At 42.7% G+C, this 21,015-nt stretch overlaps 1 protein-coding gene and 1 non-coding gene across 2 annotated transcripts in view; both read right to left on the bottom strand.

Annotated features, from left to right (window-relative positions):
* Nucleotides 1-15,376, bottom strand: part of ATP6V1E1 (ATPase H+ transporting V1 subunit E1) — a 44,740-nt gene extending 29,364 nt beyond the window's left edge. Inside the window, exons 1-2 of the mRNA XM_059184331.1 lie at nt 15,208-15,376; nt 7,476-7,541 (exon numbers count right to left, since the gene is read on the bottom strand). Coding sequence (XP_059040314.1) covers nt 7,476-7,541; nt 15,208-15,240 — 99 coding nt within the window. The 5' untranslated portion in view covers nt 15,241-15,376. The remainder of the gene's footprint in view (nt 1-7,475; nt 7,542-15,207) is intronic.
* LOC131840059 (small nucleolar RNA SNORA74) lies at nt 3,175-3,373 on the bottom strand. Its single transcript, XR_009357170.1, has one exon. It is a non-coding gene; the product is annotated as a small nucleolar RNA SNORA74 (small nucleolar RNA).
* Nucleotides 15,377-21,015: the final 5,639 nt, after the last annotated feature.

The following is a 21,015-nucleotide window of genomic DNA, read 5'->3' as shown; positions in this document are numbered from 1 at the left end:
CAGCAGCACTGTGTTCCGTATCAAAAAATAGTAAACTTGGGGCACCTGGGTGGCTCAGTGGGTTAAGCCTCTGCCTTTGGCTCAGGTCATGATCTCAAGGTCCTAGGATCGAGCCCCGCATCAGGCTCTCTGCTCCGCAGGGAGTCTGCTTCCCCTCTCTCTCTGCCTGCCTCCCTGCCTACTTGTGATTCTCTCTGTCAAATAAATAAATAAAACCTTAAAAAAAAAAATAGTAAGCTTGGGGCGCCTGGGTGGCTCAGTGGGTTAAAGACTCTGCCTTCAGCTCAGGTCATGATCTCAGGGTCCTGGGATCGAGCCCCCACATCAGGCTCTCTGCTCAGCAGGGAGTCTGCTTCCCCTCTCTCTCTGCCTGCCTCTCTGCCTACTTGTAAATTTCCATCTGTCAAATAAATAAATAAAATCTTTAAAGAAAAGATTAAAAAAAATAGTAAGCTTATTTAACTTGTCTTCAAAATTTCTAATTTACTCAAAAGGGGTAACCAGTGATTTTCGTCATAAATGATGAACGAGAAAACCAAAAATCTGACCTAGGATAATAGTACCCGGGGCGCCTGGCTGGCTTAGTTGGTAGAGCATACCACTCTTGATCTCAGGGTCATGAGTTTAAGCCCCAAGCTGGGTGCGGAGCTTACTTAATAAATAAATAAATAAATAAATAAGCTAATAGTACCCACAGAGTTACAAAGGATATATTCAAATAGAAGATTCTGTATGTGAAAAAAATCATTACAAATCCTAGGGACACCTGAGTGGCTCAGTCATTAAGCATCTGCCTTCTGCTCAGGTTAGGATCCCAGGGTCTTGGGATAGAGCCCCAATGGGGCTCCCTGCTCTGTGGGAAGCCTGCTTCCCCCTCTCCCACTCCCCCTGCTTGTGTTCCCTCTCTTGCCTTGTCCCTGTCAAATAAATAAAATCTTAAAAAAAAAAAAAAAGAAAGAAAAAAATCATTATGTATTCTAAATTTAATCCATTTGACTACAGAATTTAAAGTTTAGAAGATCTGGATTACTGCCTTTAAAAAAATGGTCAAGTGGGACGCCTGGGTGGCTCAGTTGGTTAAGCAGCTGCCTTCGGCTCAGGTCATGATCCCAGCGTCCTAGGATCGAGTCCCACATCGGGCTCCTTGCTTCTCGGGGAGCCTGCTTCTCCCTCTGACTCTGCCTTCCACTGTGTCTGCCTGTGCTCGCTCTCGCTCGCTCTCTCTCTGACAAATAAATAAATCTTTAAAAAAAAAAAAAATGGTCAAGTAATCTCAGTCTTAGTGCGCCCTTATGAAGTAAAAGAATTACAATAGTATTCTTCGGGTGCCTGGGTTGGCTAAATGTCTCGCTCTTACTTTCAGCTCAGGTCATGATCTCAGGGTTGTAAGACTGAGTCCCATGTTGGGCTCTAGGCTGGGCGTACAATCAGCTTGGGATTCTGTCTCTCCTTCTGCCTCTCCCACCCTACCTCCCTTTAAAAATATATAAATAAATCAGTATTCTTTCCTCATAGGACAAATAAGTAAGATAAATCTAACAGTCCTTTTAAAAACTTAAGTTATATAAATTAAGTTGTTTGTTTTATGTATATTGAACAGTTACTCTAAATTTTTTAATTTTTAATTTTTTTTCTATTTTACTGGGAATACAAAGCAACATTACAGTTTCAGTGCATTAAATAAACAAATGTGGTGATAGAGTAAGAAAAAAATACTGACCTGAATACTGAGAGTAAGTGGTTTTCCAGTTTTGAGGGTAGGGTAGGGGAGAACCACATTACTCAGCTACCAGAGGGTTTGGGCTTTAACTCAATGGCTGGAAGGAGTGCCAGTCCTGGTCAACCATCAATGAATCTTTTTTTTTTTTTTAAAGTAGCTCTATGTTCAACATGAGGCAGAAACTCATGACCCTGAGATCAACAGTCACACGCTCTACTGACTGAGCCAGCCAGCCAGGCACCCCCAGTTTGCTTTATCACAGCAAACTGGAATCTCCAATTTTTCAAACTAATTGTAGGAAGAAAGAATAACTCAGGCTGACGTATAAATAATTTGGGTGGCTACTGAAGTGTCCTCCATTCATAAGTTGTCAAAATCTTCAGAGTGACTGTTAGAGCAAGGAGCCTTTCATGTGCTCCCAGTTATACAATGTGCAGAAGCGAGTAAGCATTAGTCCTGCTAGAGCCCCTCACACTACCCCTCGAACACCACCTGCACATACATACAACATGCCTGTCACGGTGCCAGCTGTTACTGTGTTAAAAAGTCATCTTCTGCAACTCTTGTTTTCTCGATGACGGCACCAAATGTGCTACAGAAAAAAGCCAGAAAACCTAGCGTATTAGCCCAAAGTGCCCCCTGACTAGTCACCATGTTCAAAATCCTTAATACTCCGCCAGAATGCAGTAAGGATGGCTTTTACTTTATATAAATATAAATGAAGGTTAAACATCCAACATTTTTGGGCACTCAGTAAGAAAAATTCTAATTATTAAATATATTAAAATCTTATTAAATATTATTAAATATACTAAACATAGACTTTGACAACTAAACATAGACTTTGACAACCTAGAATATACTTTACAAAGAAGTTTACATTAAACAAAATACCATTTTAATAGACAAACTAGCTTACAACGAAGTTTGTTTTTTGTTTTTTTAAGATTTTACTTATTGACAGAGAGAGGAGACAGCTAGAGAGGAAACACAAGCAGGGGGAGTGGGAGAGGGAGAAACAGGCTTTCCACAGAGCAAGGAGCTTGATGCGGGGCTTGACCCCAGGCCCCTGGGATCATGACCTGAGCTGAAGGCAGATACTTAACGACTGAGCCACCCAGGCACCCCTATAACTATTTTTTTTTTTAAGATTTTATTTATTTATCTGAGGGAGAAAGTGAGAGAGAGAGAGAGAGAGCATGAGAGGGGAGACGGTCAGAGGGAGAAGCAGACTCATGGAGCTGAGAGCCTGATGTGGGACTCGATCCCGGAACTCCAGGATCATGACCTGAACCTAAAGCAGTCACTTAGCCAGCTAAACCACCAGGTACCCTAAGTTTTTTGGAGGGAGAATATACTTAGGATAGCAAAGTGTGAAATATTGTAGAATTAAAGGGAAATACTCAAAGAGACGGGAAAAGCCATTTAAGTAGAAGGCACAGAGAAAAGCATACTGTGTCTGCTCTCAGACTAGAACTAAGCAGTCAGAGTGAACACTCAACACACACTCCGTACAGTTCTGCCTTGCACCAGCAGCAGGCACCACCAGAAGAGTGACCAAAGGCCACTGGAGGAAGACAACAGGACAGCCCTCTGCCAGCAGTGTAACACCATCACAGGAATGGTCTATCTGGACAGCTGACTACTGCTGGAAAGAGTGGTTATTTTTTTTTTTTTTTAAAGATTTTATTTATTTATTTGAGAGAGAGACAGTGAGAGAGAACATGAGTGAGGAGAAGGTCAGAGAGAGAAGCAGACTCCCCATGGAGCTGGGAGACCGATGCGGGACTCGATCCCAGGACTCCGGGATCATGACCTGAGCCGAAGGCAGTTGTCCAACCAACTGAGCCACCCAGGCGTCCCTATTTTTTTTTAAAAAGGTGATCCTACCAGTGTATCAGATGTATATGGTTTTTAAGTAGTATGAAATGATTTTGGAAAGTTAGCTAGAAACTTGAATGTTTAATGGCTGGCACTGGTACTCGAGATTTCACGTTCTGAAAGAAATGCCTGGGGTGCCTGGGTGGTTCAGTCAGTTAAGCGTCTGACTGACTTCGGCTCAGGTCATGATCTTAGGGTTTTGGAATCAAGCCCCACATTGAGCTCTCTATTCGGCAGGGAGTCTGCTTCTCTCTCTCCCTCTGTATCTCCCCCTTTGGTGCTCTCTCTCTCAAATAAATAAATGAAAAGAAACGCCTAACAGCTTTTTCTATACCTATTATGGGAAATAAAGATGATTGTGTTATACTAGATAAGACTTTTTTTTTTTTTTAATTTACTTAGTGGCCAAAAGAGTGAAAGAGAATGAGAAGAGCATAAGCAGGGGGAATGGCAGACAGAGGGAGAAGACTCCCCCCTGGGTAGGGAGCCTGTGCAGGGCTCGATTCCAGGACACTGGGATCATGACCTGAGCCCAAAGCAGACGCTTAACTGACTAAGCCATTCAAGTATCCCAAGATAAAACAATACTCTAACAGCTGTTATATAGTAGTGGTAAACAAAATAGTCTTTTCTTCCTTAAATGACACTTTTTTTGAAGATTTTCTTTTTAAATAATCTTTATGCTGGAGCTCAGGAGCACTGTGAATGGGGGCATGCCGTGCCAGCACCCTCAGAGTTCTTGGGGGCAAATGTAGATAGTACTGACGACAGCGCTCATTTCCACAACCCCGGCAGCCTTTGTCTGAGCTGCTAGAATGCCTTTGACCTGCTCCTGGGGGGCCACCGTGTACCTGATGGCTCCTCTGGATACAACACAAAGAGAGGAGCTTGAAAGCAATGTCACTCCTGCAGCACCTGCCAGGACACAGGACCCTACTCCCACACCTCATTAGACACCAACCTCGTTCTGTCCCACTTGGCACCAGCAGCACCACCTGCTTCCCAGGGCACCATCTTCAAGACAACCGTGGCTTGTCAGCACAGGTTTGGTTTTTTTTTTTAATTTACGTATATATTTTTAAGATTTTACTCACTTGAGAGAGTGAGCACACAACAAGCAGGGGGAGAGGAAGAAGCAGGCTCCCCTCTGAGCAGGGAACCCGCCGATGTGGGGCTCAATTCCAGGACCCTGAGACCAGAACCCGAGCCAAAAGCAGACACTTAGCCACCCAGATGCCCCCTCAGTGTAGTTTTTTTTTTTTTTTAAGATTTTATTTATTCATTTGATAGAGATCACAAGTAGGCAGAGAGGCAGGCAGAGAGAGAGGAAGGGAAGCAGGCTTCCTGCTGAGCAGAGAGCCAGATGCGGGGCTCAACCCCAGGACCCTGAGATCATGACCTGAGCCAAAGGCAGGGGCTTAACCCACTGAGCCACCCACACACCCCTCAGTGTAGGTTTTTAAAAATGACTTTTCTCTCTTTTCCTTGTCTTCTAAGGTCATTGAGGGAACTATGAGGTTCTTGCTTCCCTACTCTCACCTGATGGCCTTCATTTTTATTTAAAAAAAAAAAAAAAGAAAAAGTTAAGCTACAAAGGCTTTTGGATGCCATTAATAGATTATAACTCAGGTATCAGCCTAACTAGGAAGTGCTGGGTTAGGGATCTCTGCAAGTACCAGCTGTATGACCCAGGCCAGTCATTTAGCTTCACAGTTCTTTAGTTAGTTTGTTTTAAAAATAAAAGTATTGGGGCGCCTGGGTGGCTCAGTGGGTTAAAGCCCCTGCCTTTGGCTCAGATCATGATCTCGGGGTACTGGGATCGAGCCCCGCATCGAGGCCTTCAGCTCAGGTCATGATCTCGGGGTCCTGGGATTGAGCCCCGCATCGGGCTCTCTGCTCAGCAGGGAGCCTGCTTCCTCCTCTCTCTCTGCCTGCTTCTCTGCCTACTTGTGATCTCTGTCAAATTAATTAATCAATTAGTTAATTAATTAAAAAAGTATTTGTCTCTTGAAGGAAAGAGAGGAAGAAAGGAAGGAAGGAGAGGGAGGTTAGGGAGAGAGGAAATCTCTACACCAAACATGGGGCTCAAACTTCCAACCCTGAGATCAAAAGTTGCATACTTTTACCGACGGAGCCAGCCAGGCACCCCCTTAAATGATAAATTACTTAAACAGTTCAAAATCTCACAGAATTTTAGTCCTAGAATACCAAGCACACACAAGGCTGTACTGATAAGTAAGAAATGTAACTACAGTAGAATGTATAAAGAAGATAATAAAGGGGCGCCTAGGGGCACCTGGGTAGCTCAGTCATTAAGCGTCTGCCTTTGGCTCAGGTCATGATGCCAGGATCCTGGGATCGAGGCCCACATCAGGGTCTATGCTCTGCGGGAGGCCTGCTTTCCCTCTCCCACTCCCCCTGCTTATGGTCCCTCTCTCATGGTCTCTGTCAAATAAATGAAATCTTAAAAAAAAATAAAATAAAATAAAAAAACAAAGGGGTGCCTGGGTAGCTCAGTCAGTCTGCATTCAGCTGAGTCATGATCTCAGGGCCCTGGGATCAAGTCCCGCAGCAGGCTCCCTGCTTAGCAGAGAGTATGCTTCTCCCTCCCCATCTGCCTCTCCCCTTGCTCACACTTGCTCTCACTCTCTCAAATAAAGAAATGTTGAAAGGAACAAAGAAAGAAAGAAAGAGAGAGAGAGGAAGGAAGGAAGGAAGGAAGGAAGAAACAAAGTTGAGGGCGCCTGGGTGGCTCAGTGGGTTAAGCCGCTGCCTTCGGCTCGGGTCATGATCTCGGGGTCCTGGGATCGAGTCCCACATCGGGTTCTCTGCTCAGCAGGGGCCTGCTTCCCTCTCTCTCTCTCTGCCTGCCTCTCCATCTACTTGTGATTTCTCTCTGTCAAATAAATAAATAAAATCTTTAAAAAAAAAAAAAAAAAAAAAAAGAAACAAAGTTGAGTTAAAAAATACAGATAATGAAAATAATGCATTAAACAATATATTCTGGCCCATTATGATTATACCTAGGGAAAAGAACACTTGATATACTCTGTATAAACAAAGTACAACTGGAAATATTTATAAAATTTCAAAATGTAGACCAAGTATCACCTTTGTAATGGACAGGGGCTCTCATTTTATACCTCATACACTTCCAAACTTTTTTTTTTTTCAACAAATTAATTAAAAAGAAGAATAACAACATAAAAATACTATAACCTGGGGCGCCTGGGTGGCTCAGGGGTTTGGGCTGCTGCCTTCGACTCCGGTCATGATCTCAGGGTCCTGGGATCGAGCCCCGCATCGGGCTCCCTGCTCCGCAGGAAGCCTGCTTCTCTCTCTCTCTCTCTCTCTCTCTCTGCCTGCCTCTCTGCCTACTTGTGATGTCTGTCTGTCAAATAAATAAATAAAATCTTTAGGGAAAAATAAATAAATAAATAAATAATGCTATAACCTCCCCTAATCAACTATGATAATTAGTCACAAATGCTAAATGTCTGGATTCCACATTCCATGAGAAAATCTGTCCATTACTTTCTACTCCCTACCATAAAATTTCAGGACACTTATTGGCAATCAGAATGTTTAGAAAGGAAAATTTATATATTTCTTTAATTTATTTATTTTCTAAGTTTATTGAGCAATAGTACAAAGTTCCCAAAGAGGGAGGGGACCGAAGAAGGTTGCCCAGGAAAATTTATTTTTAACATTAAAGACATGACACATTCTTAGCAGTCCCATGCTATGTGTTGTTAAGCAATTTTACTAATTACCGCTTAGCAAAGCAAAGTGGTAGTGTCGACCACTACCGCTTAGCAAAGCAAGGCTTTGTGGAATTTTGAGAACTTCCTAAACCTAGAAAATGGAATCTTACCTTCGCATCAATTTCCTCTGCTTTCTCATTGGCTTCTTGTTCAATAAAAGCCATCATATGCTTAATCTAGAAGGAAGAAGGAAAGGTTATTTTATTTCTAACTATAACAAAAAAATACATATATCTTTTCTGATTCATTTAACAATCAATTGCTTATTGAATGCATGTTATGTGCCAGGCACTCTGTACAAAGACAAATGAGATATATAAGGTAATAACCTACAGTACGAATTCACTCTAGCAAATGGACCAGACACAATATTCAATATTACAGAACATTATCCTACTCTCGAGGAATGTGGAGTCTATGGGGAAGGGAGGACTGAATATATATCCTCCTTTACCTCATACTCCTTTCAGCCTGCATCTTCTTTTCCTCTTCTCCATCTATAATTAAACGAATCTATATTTACCTTTTAAACTTTCTTTTAAGATTTTTAAGTTTTTAATTTTAAGTAATCTCTACACACAACATGGAGCTCAAACTCACAAGTCCAAGATCAAGAGTCGCATGCTCTACTGAGTCAGCCAGGTGCTCCACACTTTTCAACTTTCTTACCTCCTACTCTCAAAATACTTCAATCTGACTTCTACCCCCTCCACTTCCCTGGAATTACTCTCATAAAATGGCAATAAACTCCTAGCCCTTAAACCTTGGCCTTAATCAATCTTTCAGCATCTCTTGATATGCTGGTCAACCCTCCCTTCTTGAACAAGAACAATCTCTTCCCTTTGCTTCCAGGACTTCCTTGTCCTCCTTCCAGACCACCCTCTTCTTCCTCTGCCTCCTGGACTGCTCTTTTTTAGACAGCCTACTCACAGCAACCTAAATCCAACACACTCAGTAATGAACCGCTAGGGGAGCCCGGTGGCTCCGTTGTTAGGAGTCTGCCTTGGGCTCAGGTCAAGATCCTAGGGTCCTGGGATAGAGCACCACACCCGGCTCCCTGCTCGGTGGGAAGCCTGTGTCTCCCTCTCCAACTCCCCCTGCTTGTGTTCTCTTTCTCACATTCTGTCAAATAAATAACATCTTTATAAAAAAAATAAGTAATGAACTGCTAATCACTTCCCCTCTGCCCACTTTGATTTCTACCTTGAGGATTAGTACCAATATCTGACTTTGACCCTTCCTTGTACCTCAGTCCTCCCACCCAATCAACATCCAAGTGCTATCAATTCTCTCTCCTGATAGTTCTTTAATTTGTCTACATTTCTCCACCTTCATAACCACTATCCTAGTCTCCTAGTCTTTGCTACCACCATCTCTCAACAAAATTATTACAACAGCTTCCAAATGTGTCTCCCTGCCCTCAGCCTTGTTTCCTTTCTAATCAACTCTACACTACAACCAGAAAGATCCTTTAAAATGCCTGTTTCAGGGGTGCCTGTGTGGCTCAGTGGATTAAGCCTCTGCCTACGGCTCAGGTCATGATCCCAGGGTCCTGGGATCAAGCCGCATCGGGCTCTCTGCTTGGTAGGAAGCCGGCTTCCTTCCCTCTCTCTGCCTGCCTCTCTACTTGTGATCTCTCTCTCTGCCAAATAACTAAAATAAATAAAATCTTAAAAAAAAAAAAAAAAAAAAAAAAAAAAAAAAAAAAAAGGCCCTGTTGCGGGGGGGGGGGGGGGGGGGTTGCTCAGTCTGTTAAGTATCTGCCTTTTGCCCAAGTCATGATCCCAAAGTCCTGCAATGGAGTCCTGCATTGGGCTTCCTTCTCAGCAGGTAATCTGTTTCCCCCTCTCCCTCTGCCCCTATCTGCGGCTCATGTGTTCTCTCTCTCTCTCATATAAATCAAATCTTCAAAAAAAATAAAAATAAAAATAAAAATGCCTGTTTCATCATGTTTCACACCCCCCCCTGCCACTTTATGATAAAGCACAAAGATTTTAGAAGGTATATGTTCTGGTCAATGCTCACCTGGCCAACATCATATGAAACATTATCTTCACCATTTGCCACTCTTCAGACTCTTGGTTCCTGTCCTACTAAACTTATTTCAGTTTTTCTGTTCCTTGAGTTCACCACTCTCTTCCTCATTTCCAAGATTTCAAATATGCTGCTCCTTCCACTTGGAATACTCTTCTCCCTCCCTTCACCTGGCTAACTTCTTGGGATTCAGCTTGCTTAACTATCACCTCCTTTGGAAAATCTCTTCTGAACTTCTCACCAATGTGCACCTAGGGTATCCTGCACTTCCTCCTACTAAACTTTTTTTTTTTTTAAGATTTTAATTATTTTATTTGACTATATGGCAAGATACTTGTTAAAAGGCTTCTCTGGGGGCACCTGGGTGGCTCAGTGGGTTAAAGCCTTTGCCTTTGGCTCAGGTCATGATCCCAGGGTCCTGGGATCGAGCCCCACATCAGGCTCTCTCCTCCATGGGGAGCCTGCTTCCTCCTCTCTCTCTTTCTCCCTGCCTCTCTGTCTACTTGTAATCTCTGTCTAATAAATAAATAAAATCTTAAAAAAAAAAAAAAAAGGCTTCTCCGGCTACAATCAGAGAATAAAGTCCACTGAAGTCTTCTGGGGCCTAAGGACAGTGATCCAATTTGGACTCATAAATGAAGTGGGTATTTTTGTTTGTTTGGTTTGGTTTTTAGACCCGCAAATGAAGTACGACCTTTAGTGGAAGATGTAAAATACACCCATGTGAATACAAATACTACAGCTAATCAAACTCTCTGGTTGTTTCATTTCATAAGGGCTCTATCTGAAAGAAATGATGAATAAAAAAAGGAAGATGATTTTTAAAAATACCAATAATCTCTAGGTTATTCATCACTGTTTTTATTTTTTAAAAAAAGACTTTATTTCAGAAGAAAGAGTGCACATGCAGGGGTAGGGGGCAGAGGGAAAGAAGAGAATCTCAAGCTGACTCTGAGCTGAGCTTGGAACCCTAAGCTGGGCTCTATCTCATGACCCTGAGATGATGACTTGAGCCAAAATCAAGAGCCAGATGCTTAACTGACTGAACCACCCAGGAGTCCCTAATTCACTGTGTTTATTAATTCTCCCACTTAAGGTAAGCTTCATGAGTACGGAGATCTTTTTTTTTTTTTTTTTTAAGATTTTATTTATTTGACAGAGAGAGATCCCAAGTAGGCAAAGAGGCGGGGGGTGGGGGGAGCAGGCTCCCTGCTGAGCAAAGAGCCCGATGTGGGGCTCCATCCCAGAACCCTGAGATCATGACCCGAGCAGAAGGCAGAGAGGCTTAACTTACTGATCTACCCAGGCGCCCCTGAGATCTTATTTTTTAAATCACCATAACACCAGAACATGGAACGACTGCCCCTAAAGGGGGTGTTCAATAAACATTTGTGAAGGGGCGCCTGGGTGGCTCAGTGGGTTAAAGCCTCTGCCTTCGGCTCAGGTCATGATCCCGGGGTCCTAGGATCGAGCCCCGCATCGGGCTCTCTGCTCTGCAGGGAGCCCGCTTCCTCCCCCATCTCTCTCTCTGCCTGCCTCTCTGCCTACTTGTGATTTCTCTCTGTCAAATAAATAAAATCTTAAAAAAAAAAAAAAAAAAAAACATTTGTGAATGAATGACAACCTGTTGGTATTTTAAGCCTCCTGAGATAGTCCAAGTACTTTCTAGAGTTTAACAATCTGGAAACAATTCCCACTTCTCCACATACCACAAAGATATCATAAATCTAATGTACACACAGGTGTACAAGAGTGAGTTAGGATTTGTTTTAAAATAATGTGAACATACTTAACACTACTGAACTGTCCAATTAAAAATGGTTAAGATGAGTAAGTTTTGTTATGTGTTTTATACATTTTTCTTTAAAAGGGCATTGATAGGGACGCCTGGGTGGCTCAGTTGGTTAAGCGGCTGCCTTCGGCTCAGGTCATGATCCCAGCGTCCTGGGATCGAGTCCCGCATCGGGCTCCTTGCTCGGCAGGGAGCCTGCTTCTCCCTCTGCCTCTGTCTGCCTGTGCTCACTCGCTCGCTCTCCCTCTATGCCTGACAAATAAATAAATAAAATCTTTTAAAAAAAAATAAATAAATAAAAGGGCATTGATAGAGGAGTACCTGGGTGGCTCAGTCAGTTAAGTGTCAGCCTTTGGGTCAGGTGGGATCAACCCTGCATGGGGGGGGAGGGTAGTTTCCTGTTCAGCGGGAGTCTGCTTCTCCCTCTTCCACTCCCTTTGTTTCCATAGTATAGTGGTTATCACGTTTGCCTGACACTCCCCTTGCTTGTGCTATCAAATGAATAAATAAAATATTTTTTTTTAAGTTTTTATTTATTTATTTGACAGAGATCACAAGTAGGCAGAGAGGCGGGCAGAGATAGAGGAGGAAGCAGGCTCCCTGCGGAGCAGAGAGCCTGATGTGGGGCTCAATCCCAGGACTCTGGGATCATGATGTGAGCCGAAGTCAGAGGCTTTAACCCACTGAGCCACCCAGGCACCCCATAAATAAAATCTTAAGTAAAATAAAAAGGGCATTGATGGGGCGCCTCTGTGGCTCAGTTGGTTAAGTGTCTGCCTTCCGCTCAGGTCATAATCCCAAGGTCTTGGCAGGAGCTTTGTTTCTGCTCAGCAGGGAGCCTACTTCTCCCTCTCCCTCTGCCCCCACCCCAACTTGTGCTCTCTCACATGCATACACTAATAAATAAAATTTTTAAAAATAAACACATTAATAATAAAACCTCGTGGCATCAAAGTCTTAAAAAAAAACCAGTATTGTTTGAAAGAGATTTCTTTTAGTCAAAATTCTTAGCAATTACCCTATGTTTGAGGACCCAAAATAATTATGATAATCAAAATCTATTTAATAGGTAATACAATACTTATGAAATCTCAGGCCTTGAAATATTTGGGGTACCTAATCCAGAGGGATCTTGTATAGAAGATCACTGTGACCTTGCTAAAAGGATTAGCCCCCACCCCCATTTGTGTGTGGGTGTTCATGGTAAGGAACGGTATCTCCAGGAGCACCTGGGTGGCTCAGTTAGTTAAGCAACTGCCTTCGGCTCAGGTCATGATCCCAGAGTCCGGAGATCAAGTCCCCCATCTGCCTCCCAGCTCCATGGGGAGTCTGGTTCTCCCTCTAACCTTCTCCCCTCTCATGCACGCGCACATGCTCTTTTCTCTCTCTCTCTCTCTCTAATAAATAAAAAATTTTTTCAGCTCCATGGGGAGTCTGGTTCTCCCTCTAACCTTCTCCCCTCTCATGCACGCGCACATGCTCTTTTCTCTCTCTCTCTCTCTAATAAATAAAAAAAATTTTTAAAGTATCTTTGGAACGTTGAAAAAAAAAAGGAATGGTATCTCCACAAGTTCAGTGAGAAGCCTTACTGAACTCAGTTTGGAATTTTAAAAGTAAATACAGTAATCAAAACAGGTGTTTATAAATGCTACAAGGCACACTGGGCCTGTACAGGTGAACACTGATTCAAACCTGCATTATCTGCCTTTATCACTCATGCTGGACCCTCTACTACTGGATTTGACTAGATCAGCACAGCCTAAAGCAAAACAGTCACTTTAACCCAGGTCAGACAAGTCTGTTTACAGCCAACATGATCATATTCCGTCTTCAAGAGTTCCAATAAAAAAAAATAGTCAACTCTTCAGGACATTTAACTCCAACCCTAAGGCAGAAAAATCTGGCCTTTAAAAGATACTTTTCAGCTTCCTGCTAACCCTACTGGATTTTAAGTTTTTGAAGTCAGATTCCTTCAAATACTGGATAAAGTAAATAACCATACTCCCCAGACAAAAAGGCAAATATACATAAATAATGCAATGGGGAAGAAGTCAAGGAATCCACAATTTATAAGCACTTATTATGTGCTTGTACCTTGACATTCACTGCTGAGTATACAGGGAACAAAAACACACTGCCCTTATGGAGCTTATGTGTAGTGTAGATGGGTAGAGACCACAGATTCCTTCATCTTTCAATTTTATAGAAAGAAAAAATGGTTTTGGTTTAGATTCCAAGGAAATACACCACTTTATATTTTTTCCTGGGGAAGCCTTATTCAATATATTGTAACAAAGGGGTAAGAGAGATGATGAAGGAACAAGCGGAAAAAGAGAATCAGCATTTTAACTGTGACTACTAGAAGATGTGGAGAACACTGTACTTTTTCCACTGCACCAAGTTTTTCCTATAGTAAAAATCAGAAGCAGCGGTGATAAACATAAAAGCCCCATTGTTTTGTAAGACTACTGTAAGATTTCTTAATCTTCTCCATAGATGCTATTTTTGTCACACAATTTCCCCTCTTTGATTATTATTAGCACAAGACCACCGATGAACAAACACTCCACTTTTCTTATACACATCAGATTAAGAATAAAATGCCAACTCATTTTCTTTTTCTTATTTTTTTAACTTTTTTTGAAGATTTTATTTATTTATTTGACACAGAGAGAGATCACAAGTAGGCAGAGAGGCAGGCAGAGAGAGAGGAAAGCAGGCTCCCCGCCGAGCAGAGAGCCCGATGTGGGGCTCCATCCCAGGACCCTGAGATCATGACCTGAGCCAAAGGCAGAGGTTTAACTCACTGAGCCACCCAGGCACCCCGCCAACTCATTTTCTTGGAAATAGAAATATCCAAGGAAAAAAATATTTCATTGCTCATTTAAGAAGATTCATAATCCAGTGAGCGAGCTCTAGTCAGAGAATTTTCCTAGTACTTCCTAGGAATTTTCCTGGTACTTCGAAAAGAAAGACTTAGTTCTCTTAACTTAAAAAGATTCCTTCTCTGAAAAATCTATTGGCAGGGCACCTGGGTGGCTCAGTGGGTTAAGCCTCTGCCTTCGGCTCAGGTCATGATCCCAAGGTCCTGGGATAGAGCCCCACACTGGGCTCTCTGCTCAGCAGGGAGCTTGCTTCCTCCTCTTTCTCTGCCTGCTTCTCTGCCTACTTGTGATCTCTGTGTGTCAAATAAGTAAATTAAATCTTTTTAAAAAGTCTATTGGCAATATGACTACTAAATTCAAGGACCCTAGTTTCAGAGTATCTGTGGCAGGGCAAATGGAAACCACTTTTGAATTCTAACTTTATTAATGACTACAACTTGAAGGTATGACACATTAAACAAAACAAAACAAAGAAACAAAAACTCCAAAGCTGCCCAGGACTGATACACTTGCAAAAATTATGTAGGTCTCCGTTCTCCGTAATTCCTCCCATTATCCTTGACTTTTTTTATGCCAAACACTGGCGCTGCGGTTCATAAATATAAGAAAGATATTCTAATTATTAATAAACATTAACGTACACACTAGTGAGAGACCATTACAATTCCTTCCAAAATGAAGATTAACAATTCAATGAATGACCTCAAAACAACATTGAAAGCAACTCTCTCCCGTCAGCATTCTCTATCGTACTGTAAAACCTTCCCTCAAGGTTAAAAAAACAGGTGAAAACAAGGTCTCCAATCCTTGCACTCGGTTGCATCTCAACCCTATTTTCAATTCTCAGCTCTAACAACCACAGCTAGTACCCTGAGAAAATAGGGAACGCCGAGGTGCGAACCAAAAAGCCAGCACATTCATGGCGGCGGCACACAAAACCCCAGTGAAGACAGAGGAGCTGTGGGTCAAATTCCTCTCCTGCAGAGAGCCCACTAAGCCCCCGAGACTTAGGGGACCCTCCTCGGGTATCTGGGCCGCCCTAGGCCTGCGTCCTCCCTGAGCCGCCGGGTTCCAGTTCGCCATCCCCGGACCCGCGCTACGAGTTCGCCAGACCCAACCGCAAGTCCTCACCTGCTTTTGCACGTCAGCATCGCTGAGGGCCATAACGAAAGCTGGGCTAGGCCGGAGGCCCCACTGGCTCTAGCTTACACTGGAAGGCGGCAGCGCAACCAAGAGGAAGAAAGAAAATGCAGTGGGGCTGTCGGCTTCCTTTGCTTTATAGCTCCGACTTCCGGTTCCTGTCAGGTGACTGCGCAGCCCAGCCATGTGAGCTTTCTCAGCCAGTGGGAAGAGCACGAGTCCGGGGAAGTCCAGCCCTGGACCCTCCCCGGCTCGGGGTGCCGCCGCTGGTTGCTTGTTCTCAGCAGAATTCAAATCCGTTTCGCAGCTGGCTCGTGACTTCTGAGTTGTTTTCCTCAGTAGGAGTGAAGGTTGGGGAATTCAGGCGTCTGAAATTAGCCGAATTCTGTGTATTTTTCTAGCCTTAGCGCTCTTGCATATTTTTTTAAATTTAATTATTTACTCCCAAATCAGAATTTATTTTTTTGCTTTCCTGGCCTTAAATTCACCAATATTTTATTTATTAAGAGATTGTATTTTTAAACAGTTACAGATTTACAGAAAAACTTAGCCGATAGAGCAGAGAGTTTTCATGTATCTTTCTCCCTGGCACACACAGATTCCCGTATCATTAATATATTTGTATGGCACATTTGTTAAAATTAATTAAATAATATTGATAATTAAATAAACAATATTGACTCAAGTCCATAATTAGTCAAATTTCCTTAGTTTTAACCTAATGCTCATTTTCTTTTCCAGGATCCCATCTAGGATACTGCATTTTATTTAATTGTTATGTCCCCTAAATTTCCTGGGTGTGACAGTTACTCAACCTTTCCTTTTTTAAAAATTAATTAGTTAATTAATTTGTCAGAGCGCCCACAAACAGGGAGAGCAGCAGAGAAAGTAGGCAACAGGCACAGGAAGAAGCAGGCTCCCCGCTGAGCAAGGGAGCCCCAAGCCAGACTGGATCCCAGGACTCTGGGATCAGGACCTAAGCTGAAGGCAGACGCTTAATGGACTGAGCAACCCAGGCGTCAGGGTGCATGTATTTTTATTACCAACTTTTTATTTTGAGGAAATTTCTTTTTTTTTTTTAAGATTTTATTTATTTATTTGTCAGCGAGAGCGAGCACAGGCAGACAGAGAGGCAGGCAGAGTCAGAGGGAGAAGCAGGCTCCCTGCGAGCAAGGAGCCCGATGTGGGACTCGATCCCAGGACGCTGGGATCATGACCTGAGCCGAAGGCAGCTGCTTAACCAACTGAGCCACCCAGGCGTCCCGAGGAAATTTCAAATATAATAAGCTATTTCAAATATAATCACCTAGATTCACCAATTATTAACATTTTGCTATTTGGCTGTATCACTTTTCATTAATCAAATGCAGGAAATTTAACAAGTTTATAATCAGATTTTGCCATATGCCCTACTGAAAACCTTTGTAGAAATTTTTTTCTCATCCTGAACCCAGTACAAGGTCACCTGTTGTAGTAATTGTCATGTCTTTTCTATAGTCTTCCCCCCCCCCCGCCCCGCCCCCAAGACTTACTTGTTTGAGAGAGCAAGAGCAATCTTGGGGGGGGGGAAGCAGAGGGAGAGTCTTTTTTTGTTGTTTTTTTTAAAGATTAGACAGATCATGGGGCGCCTGGGTGGCTCAGTGTGATCTTTGTCAAATAAATAAATAAAATCTTAAAAAAAAGACTTCATTTAAAAAAAATATTTTATTGGGGTGCCTGGGTGGCTCAGTGAATTAAGCCTCTGCCTTCGGCTCAGGTCATGATCTCAGGGTCCTGGGATCAAGCCCCACATCTGGCTCTCTGCTCAGCAGGGAGCCTGTTTCCCCCTCTCTCTCTGCCTGCCTCTCTGCCTACTTGTGATCTCTCTCTCTCTCTGTTAAATAAAGAAATAAAAATATATATATATAAATTAAAAAATATATATTTTATTTACTTATTTACTTTTTATTTTTTTAAAGATTTTATTTATTTATTTGACAGAGAGAAAGAGAGATCACAAGTAGGCAGAGAGAGAGAGGAAGGGAAGCAGGCTCCCTGCCGAGCAGAGAGCCCAATGCGGAGCTTGATCCCAGGACCCTGAGATCATGACCTGAGCCGAAGGCAGAGGCTTAATCCACTGAGCCACCCAGGAGGCCCTAAAAATTGAAGTCTTTTTTTGTTTTGTTTTTTTTTTAAAGATTTTATTTATTTATTTGACAGACAGAGATCACAAGTAGGCAGAGAAGCAGGCAGAGAGAGAAGAGGACGCAGGCTCCCTGCTGAGCAGAGAGCCCAATGTGGGGCTCGATCCCAGGACCCTGGGATCATGACCTGAGCCGAAGGCAGAGGCTTTAATCCACTGAGCCACCCAGGCACCCCTTTATTTACTCATTTTGACAGGCAGAGATCACAAGCAGGCAGAGAAACAGGCAGACAGAGGGGGGGGGGAAGCAGGCTCCCTGCTAAACAGAGAGCCCAATGCGGGGCTCCATCCCAGGACCCTGAGATCATGACCTGAGCCAAAAGCAGAGGTTTTAACCCACTGAGCCACCCAGGCGCCCCTTAAGACTTCATTTCTAAAGCAAAATAAATGGTGTTACAGATATAATTAACATTACCTTTTGTGCAGCTGTCCCCTCCCCTAAGTTAACGCTCTTTACAACTGGTTTCTGCAGTTATTTTGCTGATTCACCAAGGAATGGGCCAGGTCCTGTCTGATAAGAATATGATAAACTTCATAGAGACAGTCTCTGGAGAGAAAAACTTATAAGTACAATAAAAGATTAACTAGCTAGCAGTTTTCCAAATCCAATTTCCTCCTATGTTATTTTAGGTCTTGTGAAGAAGCTTTATTAAAACAGCTTTTCAGATAAATTCCAAAAATCCCACTCCTAGATACGCCTATTTCCTTATGGCTTCACAAAATCACTGTCCTAGATTCCTGTCAGGTTAGTCACAAAGACTGTGTAGATTTTTTCACCTGCTCCCAAGCTGACACTTCAGTCTGTGGCTTCAGAAATTGAATCAGCAGAATAAATTAAGGCTTGAACTTCTTTGCCTGAAGAGGGTAAGGTGGGGTGAGGTGGGGGGTGGGTTGTGATTGGGGGTGGGATGTTGCAGCTGGGGGTGGAGGTTCCTTGGGTGGTTCAGTCAGTTAAACAATCTTAGGGTAGGGAGTTCAAGGCCCTCGGGCTTTATTTTACTAAAAATAAATTTTTAAAAATGTAAATCATCTGTGTCTTTGAATGCTGAAGAATTGGGTGGGTTGTTTTTGTTTTTGTTTAAGATTTTAAGTAATTTCTATACCAAATGTGGGGCTCCAACTCACAATGCTGAGTCCAAGAGTCACATGCTCTACTGACTGAGCCAACCAGGCACCCCTTGAAGAATCTCAAGAAGAAAAACAAATGAGGGACGCCTGGGTGGCTCAGTTGGTTAAGCAGCTGCCTTCGGCTCAAGTCATGATCCCAGCGTCCTGGGATCGAGTCCCACATCGGGCTCCTTGTTCAGCAGGGAGCCTGCTTCTCCCTCTGCCTCTGCCTGCCATTCTGTCTGCCTGTGCTCACTCTCTCCCCCTCTCTCTCTCTGATAAATAAAAAAAAAATTTTAAAAAAAATTAAAAAAAAAAAAAAAAAAAAAAAAAAAAGAAAAACAAATGAGACCAGAAAATAGTGAAACTCTGACTTAGGTGCTTGCACTTCCTACCCTTTTACAACCAATTTTCCACACAACAGAAAGAGTGGTTTAAAACCTAGCTGGCATCTAGCCGCTTCCCAATTTATAATCCTCAGTTGGCTTCTGTCTGCTTCTGAACACTTCACACCTCACATGGTCTGTGTGAGTGCTGCCCGATCTGGCCTTAGCTTACTTGTCTGACCTCATTACTCTTCTTCCCTTTGCTCACCATCCTATAGCTTTACTTTTCAATTCCTGGAAAACACCAAGCTCTTTGCCTGAATTCTTTTCATACACTATCACTTAGCTTTTCATTCTTTAAGGTCTCAACTTAAAATATCACCTCCTTAGAGAGTGCTTTTCTTTTCTTTTTTTTTTTCTTTTTACAGGTTTTATTTATTTATTTGACAGACAGAGATCACAAGTAGGCAGAAAGGCAGGCAGAGAGAGAGGAGGAAGCAGGCTCCCTGCCTAGCCCTGATGCGGGGCTTGATCCCAGGACCCCGGGATTATGATCTGAGCTGAAGGCAGAGGCTTTAACCCACTGAGCCACCCAGGCACCCAGAGAGTGCTTTTCATAAGCACTCTTTTGCCTTCCTCTCTCTCCCAGCCAGCCCTCAGGACATGCTATAATGTTTTCTTATTTTGGTTTTTTTCTTTTTGTTTTGGGTTTTTGCCTGGTTTTCCAATGAAAATGTTGTTTTCACAACAGAGACCATGTCTGACCTACTTACCACTTTCTTTTGCTGGCATCGAGCACACTGCCTGGTACATAGTAGGGGTTCAGTAACTAACTGATGAAGGAGAATGAATAAAATGACTTGTGTCTAGAGTTTAGATTTTATTTATAATTTTTTTTGCTTTAGATTTTATAATCACATCAGGCTTCATGCTAGGATTCTGTATAATTTAGAAGATCTGTCAAAAAAAAAAAAAAAAGTCCCCAAACCCATAAACTGCTGTGTGATTAAAGTAAAATAATTTCTGTAAAAGGATTATATTATTTTACACCATTTGCTGGAAAGACTATTCCTTTCCCCATTAAATTGTCTTGACACCTCTGTCAAAAATCAATTGTCCATTCTGGACTTCCTATTCTGCTCCATTGACCTCTGTTTTATCCTTATAGTATGCATTAGAAAAATAAAATACAAAAGGAAATATTAAAACTGAAAACAATTAGAAAGAAATTAACTTAATCACATACCTGATTTGTTAACATAACCAGAGAATTTTTTTATGTGACTTTTTAAAAAAATTTACATATGGGACACCTGGGTGTCTCAGTCAGTTGAGTCATAATTCCAGGGTCCTGGGATTGAGACCTTCATTGGGCTACATGCTCCGCAGAGAGCCTGCTTCTCCCTCTGCCTGCTCTCTCTTTCTCTCACAAACATATAAAATCTTAAAATTAGAAGTGCCTGGGTGGCTCAGTCTTTAACCATCTGCCCTTGGCTCAGGTCATGATCCCAGGGTCCTAGGATCAAGCTCACATCAGGCTCCCTGCTGGAAGCCTGCTTCTCTCTTTCCCACGCTGCTTGTGTTCCCTCTCTGGTTCTTTCTCTTTCTCTCTGTCAAATAAATAAATAAAATCTTTTTTATTTTTTAAACAAACATTTTATTTATTCATTTGACAGAGAGAGATCACAAGTAGGCAGAGAGGCAGGCAGAGAGAGAGGAGGAAGCAGGCTCTCCACAGAGCAGAGAGCCGGATGCGGGGCTCGATCCCAGGACCCTGGGATCATGACCTGAGCCGAAGGCAGAGGCTTTAACCCACTGAACCACCCAGACGCCCCAAATCTTTTTTAAAATCTTAAAATTAGGGGCGCCTGGGTGGCTCAGTGGTTAAAGCCTCTGCCTTCGGCTCAGGTCATGATCCCAGGGTCCTGGAATGGAGCCTCACATCGAGCTCTCTGCTCGGCAGGGAGCCTGCCTCCTCCTCCTCTCTCTCTCTCTTTCTCTGCCTGCCTCTCTGCCTACTTGTGATCTGTCTGTCAAATAAATTAAAATCTTTAAAAAAAATCGTAAAATTAAAAATAAAATGTACATACAATGAACTGCATAGACTAAAGGACCTGGGTAGCTCAGTCAGTTGGACACCTGCCTTCAGCTCAGGTCAAGATCCTGGAGTCCTAGATCAAGCCC

Source organism: Mustela lutreola, chromosome 8 (assembly GCF_030435805.1).
Source record: "Mustela lutreola isolate mMusLut2 chromosome 8, mMusLut2.pri, whole genome shotgun sequence".
In the NCBI taxonomy this organism is placed as follows: Eukaryota; Metazoa; Chordata; class Mammalia; order Carnivora; family Mustelidae; genus Mustela; species Mustela lutreola.
This window is presented reverse-complemented; position numbering and strand designations above follow the sequence as displayed.